Source organism: Coniosporium apollinis (assembly GCF_000281105.1).
Source record: "Coniosporium apollinis CBS 100218 chromosome Unknown supercont1.13, whole genome shotgun sequence".
NCBI classification, from domain to species: Eukaryota; Fungi; Ascomycota; class Dothideomycetes; genus Coniosporium; species Coniosporium apollinis.
The window spans coordinates 38,547-49,763 of NW_006913275.1; the positions used below are offsets into that span (position 1 = coordinate 38,547).

General features: G+C 54.1%; 5 protein-coding genes across 5 annotated transcripts; 4 read left to right on the top strand and 1 right to left on the bottom strand.

The window, feature by feature from the left end:
• Window positions 1-658: 658 nt before the first annotated feature.
• W97_03156 (uncharacterized protein) lies at window positions 659-2,050 on the top strand (the record flags this gene model as incomplete). The annotated part of the gene is made up of 1 exon (XM_007781055.1): window positions 659-2,050. One exon carries the CDS (start codon window positions 659-661, stop codon window positions 2,048-2,050), a length of 1,392 nt encoding a protein of 463 aa, XP_007779245.1.
• Window positions 2,051-2,260: 210 nt separating this feature from the next.
• Window positions 2,261-4,059, bottom strand: W97_03157 (uncharacterized protein; the record flags this gene model as incomplete). The annotated part of the gene is made up of 3 exons (XM_007781056.1): window positions 2,261-2,808; window positions 2,938-3,775; window positions 3,862-4,059. 3 exons carry the CDS (start codon window positions 4,057-4,059, stop codon window positions 2,261-2,263), a joined length of 1,584 nt encoding a protein of 527 aa, XP_007779246.1.
• Window positions 4,060-4,793: 734 nt separating this feature from the next.
• W97_03158 (uncharacterized protein) lies at window positions 4,794-5,741 on the top strand (the record flags this gene model as incomplete). Its single annotated transcript, XM_007781057.1, has 3 exons — window positions 4,794-4,820; window positions 4,996-5,275; window positions 5,452-5,741. The coding sequence occupies 3 exons, from the start codon at window positions 4,794-4,796 to the stop codon at window positions 5,739-5,741; spliced, it is 597 nt and encodes a 198-aa protein (XP_007779247.1).
• Window positions 5,742-7,698: 1,957 nt separating this feature from the next.
• On the top strand, window positions 7,699-9,012 carry W97_03159 (guanine nucleotide-binding protein alpha-2 subunit; the record flags this gene model as incomplete). The annotated part of the gene is made up of 5 exons (XM_007781058.1): window positions 7,699-7,822; window positions 7,876-8,060; window positions 8,137-8,294; window positions 8,349-8,607; window positions 8,665-9,012. 5 exons carry the CDS (start codon window positions 7,699-7,701, stop codon window positions 9,010-9,012), a joined length of 1,074 nt encoding a protein of 357 aa, XP_007779248.1.
• Window positions 9,013-10,180: 1,168 nt separating this feature from the next.
• Window positions 10,181-10,735, top strand: W97_03160 (uncharacterized protein; the record flags this gene model as incomplete). The annotated part of the gene is made up of 1 exon (XM_007781059.1): window positions 10,181-10,735. The coding sequence occupies one exon, from the start codon at window positions 10,181-10,183 to the stop codon at window positions 10,733-10,735; it is 555 nt and encodes a 184-aa protein (XP_007779249.1).
• Window positions 10,736-11,217: the final 482 nt, after the last annotated feature.

Sequence of the window (11,217 nt, forward strand, 5' to 3'; positions counted from 1 at the left end):
GAGGATTTGGGGGGGGGGGGGGGGGGGGGGGGGGGGGGGGGGGGGGTTTCCGTGGCGGAGGGGGGGGGGGGGGGGTTTCGAAGGCTGACCTCTGCCTCCTATTTGTGTGAGAGGATAAGACATGTTTCGGGCGTTGAGAGCAGCAAAGGCCGCTGCAGACCGGCGTTAAGGATAGCAAAAGGGTAACGACTGTGTGCGCAATGGCTTGTTGACATGTGGTTGGCAAAGCACCAGGGAAGCTGAGGTTGTGCGCCTTATAAGGCTGAAACACGATGCCTGGACGACCTCTTGGTGCCTGGCTCCACCTGCATGCTTTAATCTTCCTCCCTTCCTCCCTTCCTCTCTTCTTATACTCTACGATGCGAGCGCCCGCCGTCTTTTCTACAAAAACCTCTGCCAGACAAGGCCCTGGGCATTTGCAACGCTGGGCCAGCCCGTGAGTGCTCTGAGTTGCATCAGCGACATCCAGAGCTCCAGTTTGCTGTGATTGCTCTGATGTGGCTGTAACAACATCGTGACGACAGACATGGAGCAGCTGCCGGTCGAACTGCTGGAGCTCATTGTCGAGCACGGTGACTTCATGTCATGCAAACAGCTCCGACTCACTTCCAGGAAACTCGCACTCGTTGTAACGCCACATCTCTACCAGCATGTTCACATGGGTCCTTTCAAGTACGGGTTGGAAAAGCTACTCTGCATTGCAAATCATCCTCATCTTCATATCATGGTCAAGACGTTCACTTTTCATGCCGATCTGCTTCCCCCCTACGGAACGCAGCAGGAGTGGGAGCAAGACATCGATCTTCGGCCCCCATTCAACGAGTTTCTCAGGACGCAGATGGAGAGTACCGAGTTTCTGTCATCAGTTCCAGATCGCGGTCTCGGTGCCCGCAGGCTTGCAAACGAGATGTACGGGAAGTTACCGCGTTGTACCGTCGATGGCGAGACGCTGCAGGATGCCTGGACCAATTACCGTCGACTGCAGAAAGAGCAGGAGAACTGGGACGTGGATGAAGAGGGCATGATCTTACAAGGCGCGATTTGCGGCTTTCCCAATCTGACACAGGCTTCCGTTTCGAGCGGACACTGGGGCCGCAGGGCCATGCACGAACCTGTCTGGTGCTCACTCTACCCACTCATTTTGCACACGCCCGACAACTGGGCCTTGCACAAAGCCGCCTCCGATCAGTCACCGCGCAGATATCGCAGCCCCTCTCTAGTCTTAGAGGGAGCCAAGCCGATGACTTGCCTCCTTGAAGCATTGAGCCTTAGGAACTTGAGGAGTACCATGAATCAAGATCGCGGATATGCCAGAGAGTCATGGAGACCGGTGACCTCTTTAAGGCTGACCAACGTCAATCAACACTTCTGGGACCAGCGATTCCGGCCCGGCTGGGAGGTCAGCATGGACAGGATCGAAAGGCATGTCGCTGCCATGAGCGGAGCATTTCGACATATTGAGGAGCTGCACATGAACATCACGTACAACATGGATAACGCACCGTCCATCGCTGCATCAGTTCGACTGTTCCTCAAAGAGGCTGTTCATCTCCAGAAACTACACCTGGAGTGGACCGAGGACGACAGCGAAGGCGAGCCCGCCGAAGAGACACACTATGACCTCCTCTCCGTGATCGCAGATGTCACATGGCCGAATCTGAATGATCTTTCACTGACCCTGACCACCCGACAAGACAACCTCATCGACTTCCTCAAGCGACACTCCCCAACCCTTCGGCACCTTCAAATTAAAGACTGCACAATCCGTGAGGGTTTCTGGCAAAACATCATAGAGCAGATACCGCACATTCTTTCACTGGAAACAATCCACCTTGAATCGCTGCACGATGTCGTATGGAATAACTTCTCTGGGGGATTTCTTGACTCGTGGGAGAACGGTGCATATGAGATGGCAATTATCAACTACTGCCTTTATGGTGGTGCAGAGCCGCCGATCCTAGACCCCTGTGAGTGGGACGAGAAACACCCTGAGGCGCCGGCGTTTGCGGCCTCCACGGGGGCCTGTGAGAGCGATGACACGAGCTCGTGAATAACGAGGACGGCCAGATCACCACGGTATGTCTCATTAAGACGGGCTTTGCAATTGGTATGTCTTTTCGTTTGCCTGTAGCCTCCCGCTCATGACGGCGAAGTCAAGACTAGGTTGGGCTTTTTGGCCGATCTGGTTGAATATGGACCGGTATTACACATGATCGAAACATTCTACCGCACCGCTCATGCAACTTCCCTAAGCACTCGATCAATCTTCCCTCCGCTCACGGCCCCAAACCTCATCCGCCGTCTGTTTTCCCTTCGTCTCCGGAACGAACCACGCAACAAAACCGCCAAAAACCGCCGCCAAGGCTGTGAAGATGAAGAACTCCTTTCCCTTCAGCATATCATGCAGTATAGGGAAAAACTGCGCAACGAGGAACGTAGCGATCCAATTCGCTGCCAAGGCCCAACTCTGCGTCGCGCCCACCGCCTCCGGTCCGACCAGCTCAGAGGAGAGGATGAAGGGGATTGGCCCAAGGCCGAGAGCAAAGGAGGAAACAAAGGTGAGGACAGCGATGGCGCAGAGGATGGGCACGGAGCGGATGATGCCGATGCCTAGCAGCGTGGCGGAAGTGCCCATGCCGGCGATGGAGGCGATGAGGCAGGGTTTGCGGCCGAGTTTGTCGGCTAGGGGTGCGCATGCTATGGTGACGACAATGTTGATGGCGCTGACGCAGAGGTTGAGGAGAGCGGAGTTGGACTCGAGAAGGTCCGCGAGGAGCGAGACGCCGTACATAACTATGGAGTTGATGCCTGTGTATTTGGTTCAGCAAAGCTCTTCTTCGGACCAGTGCAGTTGGAAAGCAGATGAACAGCTTTGAAATCACCTGGTGTGCGTATTGCTCGTCCATGGAAAGTAAGGGCAAAGGGGACGTGACCTACCGCAGAGTTGCTGCGCAAGCATGACCATAATAACGGCCACAACCGCCTTGTTCGTCTCAGGGTGCCTCAAGACCTGCCAGATGCCTTGGATCTCCTGCTTCGCCATCTTGCTCTTGCTCGAGCTTCCGCTGTGGTGAGACATCCGGTCTTCATTATTCAGCAGCGTCTCCTCTTCGTCCTCGATATCTTCGCTGCTCTCTATGCCCCATCCGCTCACTTCGTCGTCAATATCAAACTGATGTCCTCTGATCCTCCTGAGAGTTTTCTTGGCGGCCGAAGGTTTCCCTTGATCGGCCATCCACTTGGGACTCTCGACACTGAAGAAGAGTCCAGCTAATTGAAGAAGACCGATCCCCCCGGCAGCTGCGAGGATGATACGCCAGTACTGTCCGTGGCTGAGGAAATACCCCAACATCTGGGTAACCAGAATGCCAACATTGGTCTGCACCTGCGTGAACGCGCCAAAGAAGCCCTTCTCGGCCGGTGGTGCAACCTCTGAGATATAGATAGGTACGACGACCACAGAGGCTCCTGCGCCAATGCCGCTGATGAAGCGCCCCGCAGCCATAGTCCCAATGTTGGGCGCGAAGGCCTCGAATAAGGGACCGATAATGAAGAAGACTGTGGTCGTCTGCATGGATCGAAGGCGGCCGTATCGGGCTGCTAACGGACCGACAGACAGTGCTCCGATGAGACCGCCGAGGGTGAATATTGAGCCGACAAGACCCCATTGCTTAGCGTTCATGGGTATGCATTGGGGAAGCTTGTCTTCTACAGCTGTGCTGTGTATGGAGTGCTTTTTGCAAGTGATTACATCTTGCGGGGTGTTGAGTTCAGACTGGTAGATGCGCGTACGTCAGCTTGATTATTCAAAGAGCATATTCCATTATATGCGAGAAGGCTGGCTCTGGCCCAAGCACGTACCAGGTGGAAACCGAACAATAGCGGGCCGAGTGTGCTTATTAAAAGGACATATAAGAAATAACCGGTCAAGTCGCGGACCCAACCCTTTGGATTCATAGTGTGGGACTCGCCGAAGCCAGGTCTTCGAGGCCTGGCGCGGGGAGCAGCGGTCTTCTGGACAAAGGTTTGGTACTGCTGTTTCCCTTGGTCAGTGCCCATCGTGCTTGAAGCTTGGAGCGTCGCTGGTAATATACCTACCGGAAACCGTGGTGCCCTTTAAGCAATATATAGCGCTGGTATCACTGACGTAGGAGAAGCTTCACGGCATCCACGATGGCGGCTCGTGGGACAGCAGAGTTTGCTCAAGCAAAGTCTGTCGGAGGTCTCCACGGGTGAAAGATGCGGGTTGTTGTCGTCGGGGTTGCACGTTGCGGAGGTCGCCGCGCATGGAGATTGTATTGGAATGGACGGATCGCGGGACAGCGGCATACGCTTCGGGGTCTTCCCGCTGTTGATGCAGCGTTCAACCAGCAGTGAAACACCTGAATGAAGTATTTTCCTTCTGCATCGCTTGCCGCAATATCAAGCGCGGCAGAGTGATACTCCGTACACAACCCGAGCTGCACTTCGGATGACTGATAAGAGCTCCGATAAGCCTTGAGGATTCCACCTGCCTCACGTGCTGTGTCTCTGTGTTTACTTCTCCCGCCGACATCCATCTCAAGCAACAAACGTGCCGTGATGAAGCAGTATGACGCCCGTCGATAACTAGTGACTACTGGCATAGACTCCTCGACCAGTTCGCTGGTCGTATGACAACTTGATGTCGCGCCCAGCTGCATCCTCGCGCAAGTCTGCCAAAGGGGAGTATATTGAAACAGTAGGTACTTGCTTTCGTTGCGCTTCTCGTTAGTCAGGTCCGAGTATTCGTAGACTTTATAGCGTTGCTTTGTATGTCTCCAGATCTGGAGTCTATAACTGTAGGTGACTGATCGTCAACGCTTTCTTTACTCTTAACGTAACGCTGCCCGTTCACAAGTCTATTCCTCTCGGCTATTGTACCTTACAAGTTCTTCTTGCACTTAGTGAAAACCATGACTTCTTTCTTATACGTATTCATCCTCTCTCCGTAGCTGATTAGGTCGACTTCCCCAGGATACAGGCAACAAGATCTCGCGCCGAGCCCAAATCACCGGCACCGCCAACATCACCCTTGGCGGCAAAACAGTCATCCAATCCGACGTTGTTCTTCGCGGCGACCTGCACCGACTGCCCCAGAGGAAGGAAGATGGCACTATGGAGCGGACGCCCACAGCCATCAGCATAGGACGCTACACGGTCATTAGTAGCGGTTGCGTGCTGAGGCCGCCGGGAAGGAACTCGGGTGGGACGTGGCGCTACTATGGGATGAAGGTTGGGGACAATGTCTTCGTCGGTAAGGAACGCCCATCTTATGTGTGTCTATCATCTGTTCGACGTGCTGGTCGTTAAAGGCAGTGTTCATGTCGGATCATCTGCTCCATTAAAAATTCCGTTGTCATACATCCCCTGCATCCTCAATAGCCCCGATTCAGTCATCTGGTCTATTTTGCTTTGTGCTGATAGCAGCAGGACCAAATACAATCCTCTCTTCCGCCTCCATCTCCAGTCACGTGCACATCGGAGCCTCCTGTACACTTGGCGACTTCAGCATAATAAATTCTAACGTCAAGATCCTACCCGGTACCGTGGTGCCGGCCTTGATGGTCGTGCCACCAGGTGTCGTCTTGGGCGGACAGCCCGCGCGTGTTGTTGGGGAGCTTGGAGAAGGCTGGGGCGGGGGCGGGAATGGGGTTGGAGGAGGTGAGGAAGCATGGACGGAGGGAGGGGAACTGAGAGAGTTGGTGAGGGCTATCCGATGAGGGTAGGGAGTGTGTTTAAATGGAACCTGTTCTGGTGGTGGGGCTGAAATATGATATGTAGTATCCCATCGACGAATGGCGTTTCTTTTGTATCGGGCCTTGGAAGAAACTCGAGCCCCCTAGGTAAAGCCGCGCGGCACATCGACCAGAGTACGACAAGCTTCTACAGAGTTGTTTGCAAGCCAGATCTCCTGGGGAAAGGACGCTCCCAACGCTGCCTCCGGTATATCACACCGTCATTCAGAGAGTATGGGTAGGAGTATCAGTATTACCGTTCATGATCCCCACACAGGACTGCGATTTGAAGAAACATGATTCGAATTTGGTGCTGAGACTGCGAAAAAGACGTGGGTGTTGCATTTGAACAACATGAACAGCCTTGCGAGACCCTGCAAGTGCAGGTGGTTGCTGTTGGCATATCGGCAAGACCAATACTGCAGACAGACGTCCTTCCGTGTGTCAACTGTGCTCGAATTATGCTCTCATCTACAGGTTCGTCATGAATCGCATGTTGTCAAGCTTCATAAGGGGTTGCTTCTTGACCAGGACCTGCTGGTTTGTGTCTCGAGATGATTTGCCGGCGCTGCAAGCTGCCAAGGTGTTGACAAGACCATTGTCGTCGACGAGGCAGTACGGGTCGGGTGTTCACACGTGTCTTGGCCAGATAGAGGGCCAGTTGGCAGAGGTGAAGTTCAAGTCAAGAGAAGCCACGGCGGGGATTTTTAGATTGTTCATGCATGCGCCCATCAGCCTAGCGAGACCAGATCCCATGCCATGGAGACGCTAGACGTAGGCACTTCTGCAGTTCCCCCTCAGTGGTGATCTTGCCCGAGACTGGTTAACCATCTCTCATCGCTGGAGACGCGTGCTGAAGAAGGCACCGGGGCGTCGGCTCGCGAGCAACCGTACCTTACCTGGGAAATCGGCCTGCCCCCTTCTGCAGAGCGGCCTCAAGAATTGGGCGGTAGTGGACGTCGAGTGCCATGCGGTTACTCGGGAATATCTATTCTTACAGTCTAGTGTGGAAGCTGAGTCTTTTTGGTCAAGCTATCAGTGGCGCAAAGCCCAGTAGAAGCCAATAGGGGCGTGGTGCTCGCGGCCGGTCCGCTCTCCCTTTTTTTTATCCCCCATGTGGGTCAGTTCAGGCTGGGGTGAGAGCGGCATGCGGTCCGCCAAAGGGCCATCTCTCTCTCGACTGCCGTCTGTTCCAGAATGCACGGGGAGCTGAAACCGATCTAACGTTAGTTGACTAAAATCCCAGAACCTCCCCCCCGGCGCGGAAGGCCAAAAGCACCGAAGGGCGCGCGCATCATGCCCCGTGCAGGCTTCGGGGGCCCTTGAAGCAGGTGAGCAGCAACACCTTCAAGTGTGCTCTCTAACTACAGCGCCCTCTCGTATTCACCGAGCGGGATTCCTATCAGCTTACCTACGAGTATTTTGCCTAAGCTACTTGGCTCTCATCGTGTGTCTCAACCGACCCATCACCTCCGCCTTGCGCGCTGCTGTGCTTGACAGACGTTCAGCCGTCCCGCCCAGTCGCCTTTTTGTAATGCCATCTCCCCTTGCCAGTGCAAGCATTGCTACTCCAACAGCTCGAGCCTGCGACAATCGCATCGGTCACTAATTTGGAAAAATTGCCGAGAGCAGCGCCGGGGGGTTACGCTGTCCAATCCAGCCGCTAGAGCTTCACTAAAGTTGTTCTGGGTCTCCCCGTCACCATTTCAGACGTTCGCCTCAGAAGTCGGTATTGTTACATATCGCTATTCACTGCTCGTTGCCCGACAATAGTCTCTCATTCATTACTACCACACTCATTCTTGTGCGTGACACTACCAACCCCGTCCTGAACGTACCGTCCACAGAAACCACTGACTGTCTCAGAATCTTACGCGCCTTTGTCCGCAGCTCCAAGACGTCGTCTCTCCATTTGCGCTTCCGCGAAGCACTCCCGGCATACATGGCGATAATGTGTTTTGGAAAGAAGCCAGAGGACCCCGAGTCCCGGAGGAATGAAGACATCGAGAAGGCGCTGCGCGCGGACAGGAAGAAACAGGAGAGGGAGGTGAAGTTGCTGCTGCTGGGTGAGCATCTTCCGAGCTCGTGGGACCCTCCTTGCACGGGCTGATCGGCGCAGGTGCTGGTGAAAGTGGAAAGTCGACGGTGCTCAAGCAGATGCGAATTATACACGCGGACGGTTTCAGCAAGAACGAACGGAAGCAATGGCGTGTTGTCATTTTCAGCAACTTGGTCAACGCCTTTCAGACTATCTTCAGCGCAATGACAGAGCAGGAAACAGAGTTTGAGGATGATGACAACATCGTACGGCACCCTTCGCACACCCTGTTGCACGCTCTCATCAGCCTGTTCTTGGATCGTATTGACTGAACCTGCCCAGAGATTCGCTGAGCTCATTGCGTCGGAGCCGGAAACCGGGCTTGACGACCCGCTACCTCTGGATTGCCTGCACGCCTTTACCAACTTATGGGCAGATAAAGGTGTCCAGTTGACCATACTCAAAGGCAACGAATATGCCTTGCACGATAATCTTAGCTAGTAAGCTCCATCCGTATGCCAACCACGCTGTCCTGTCTGACTACCGCCTACCAGCTTCCTCGCGGACATGGACCGCCTGTTTATGAAGGACTATTTGCCAAGCAACCAGGACATCCTGCGCACACGATTACGGACTACAGGCATCAGCGAGACAATATTCGAACTTGGCAATCTCACATATCGGATGTTCGATGTGGGCGGACAACGATCGGAGCGAAAGAAGTGGATACACGTCTTCGACAACGTCCAAGTCGTGCTTTTCTTGGTTGCAATAAGTGGTTACGACCACGCGCTCGTAGAAGACAGGAATGGGGTAAGCTTCGCGAAATGCTCCGCGGCCACTGGGCGGGCGCGCTGACAGATACTGCAGAATCAAATGCACGAAGCGCTCATGCTTTTCGAATCAATCTCAAATTCGAAGTACTTTGAGAAGTCCGCCCTCATCCTCTTCCTGAACAAGATCGACTTGTTCCGCGAGAAGCTAGCGGCCGGCATGAGCCCAATCAGCAGATATTTCCCGGACTACTACGGCAAGAACGATGACGTGGAGGCAGCACAAGAGTTCTTCGCCAACAAGTTCCGCAATCTGGTTCGGCAGCCGAAGAAAGAGGTCTACGTCCATTACACGAACGCTACAGACACAGATCTTTTGAAGAAGACGATGGCATCCGTTCAAGATATGATTGTACAGCGCAACCTCAACCAGCTGATCCTATAAACAAGCGTGAGTTGAGTTTGTGGCCATGATGGGAGCTCGGGCGTCCGGAATGACTTGATGAAAGAAGATATCATTTTTTGGATCATGTTTGGGGGGGCTCGCATTCTCCTATACGTCTGCTTGTATATGCATCTCGCGGTGCCTGCCAGCACCGATGATGGCATTTTGGAGAGGGTTGGCTTCTTCTCATAAGCGTCGAGCTTGGAATCTTGCAGATATTTGGGGACGTAGGATTGGCGCTGGCGATTTTGTATACTCGCATGTAGAAGCAGCAGCCTCGCGGCCTGCTGAACGAGATCACTCACTTCTTCCACTCGTAGAAGCCATGCTTGATATGTGATGAGAATTCCCATCTGAACCCCCGTGGTGGCATAGGCGCTGCTCGAGGTTGCAGCGGCTTCTTCCGTGCTTTGGCGAAGCTGGCCGCGCTCCAGCGTAGCCGCAACCTGCAACCTCACCACCTCAACTCCTCACTTAAGGTACCTTACTGGTAACCTACATCTACATCGCAGGGCTTGCCCGCCACCCGCAAGCTCCTAATCTGCCATGTTCTCATCGGGGAGAGCTGTACGCTCGGTGTGCTCTATCTCTGCCAACGCTGCTCGTGGGCCAGCATCGACCAGGATAGCCGCGCCTCCGAGGCCGTTCTGCACACATCAGCGCCGACAGTCCTCGACATCATGTCCTCCCGATGGCTCGAAAGGACCTAACGCCCCTCAGCAAGATGCTGCGCGCCCCTCTGCGACGTCCGCGGGCGAAGGGGAAGGTCGTTCTTCCAGACGCAGCAATCGGAGAAAGGCAAGACAGGCTGCGGCGATAGCACCACCAGCGCACGAGGACAGCGGGGTGCTATACAGTTTACCTCGAGTTCCTCCTACTCACCATCTACAGGAGTCGGGTATGCCATGCAGCGCTAGATTCTCCATGTCACGAGCTAACATTGGGCTTAGATGTCGGCCTTTCATCCTTTTTCTCCCTCCACCGCCCTATATCTATAACCTCCACCATACCTACTACCGCAACAGAAGCTTCCTTTAACGCCATTTTTGAGCCTCGAGAAAAGAAGAATCACAATTTTCCTGACGTTGTGTTCACCCTGTCCAACGCGGTGGAAGCGCTAGAAGGAGCTTCGAAATCCACGGAAGAGAAGGATCTTCGAGCAGAGATAATGCAAAATTCTGTGTCGAATTCCGAGTCGACGAAACATCTTGATGGTCCAAAGTCGCAAATCTCCCTCGAGCAACTTCTAGCGCAATTCCGCCCATTCCGGACTCCGCCAGCACCCGTGCCATTCGACGATGCCGAACCGCCAGTCTCGAAGCGAAAGGCATCGCAGAAGCAGCGACCCTCCGAGGTCCGCGAGGCCCCGCCCGCGCGCCAGAAGCGCAAAGCCTGGAAGACCACCATAGTAGTGACCGAATCTACCGATGCCAACGGCGCGAAAACCTACGCCACCACCACAACCCCGCTGAAGGAGATTCGGGATCCATCTTTAGTCGAGTCGCTCGAGCAGCGCATCATCGTCCCGAAGCCGTTTCTCGAGCGTATGCGCATCCGGCAGCAGAAGTGGGAAGAGTACATGGAGGACCGCGTGGGTAATGGCGCGAGCAATATGCTGTTGATTAGTGTGAAAAGGCAACGGAAGTTGAAAATGAAGAAACACAAGTATAAGAAGCTTATGCGGAGGACGAGGAATTTGCGGAGGAAGTTGGATAGGACATAGTGGAGCGACAACTACGGACTGGTGTGTTTCAGGCGTATGTTGTTGATATTGAGCCTCCTCCCTCTCCTGTGCTTGAGGGGCCGTTCTGCCGTATATTTTGCATGGTCATCACTGGCCGCTTCTGCGATAGGCATGTTGAGTCGCTTGGGCCTTCATACTCTGGATGCAATCTGATCCTCTTGAGCATCATTTAGCCTTTGGCTCTCCAAAAGCGTGCCGGTGATCAGTCTTCGTGGAACACGTTTTGTCTCTCGAATGTGAGCTTAACGTTCCCTCAGCTGTTGCCTTGTCCTCATGCATCACATCGCCACACTATCCCTCCTCAAGCAGCATCAGGCACGTCTACAAAACCTGGATCATTGCCCCAAGCGTCTAGTAGATGCGTAACATTAATGTGTGTACTGCGCTGTCTGGTCGAGCTCTTGAAGTAGAACCCTTCGATGTTCCTTGCTGCAGTTGTGGATCTTCTGAGAATCAAGCTG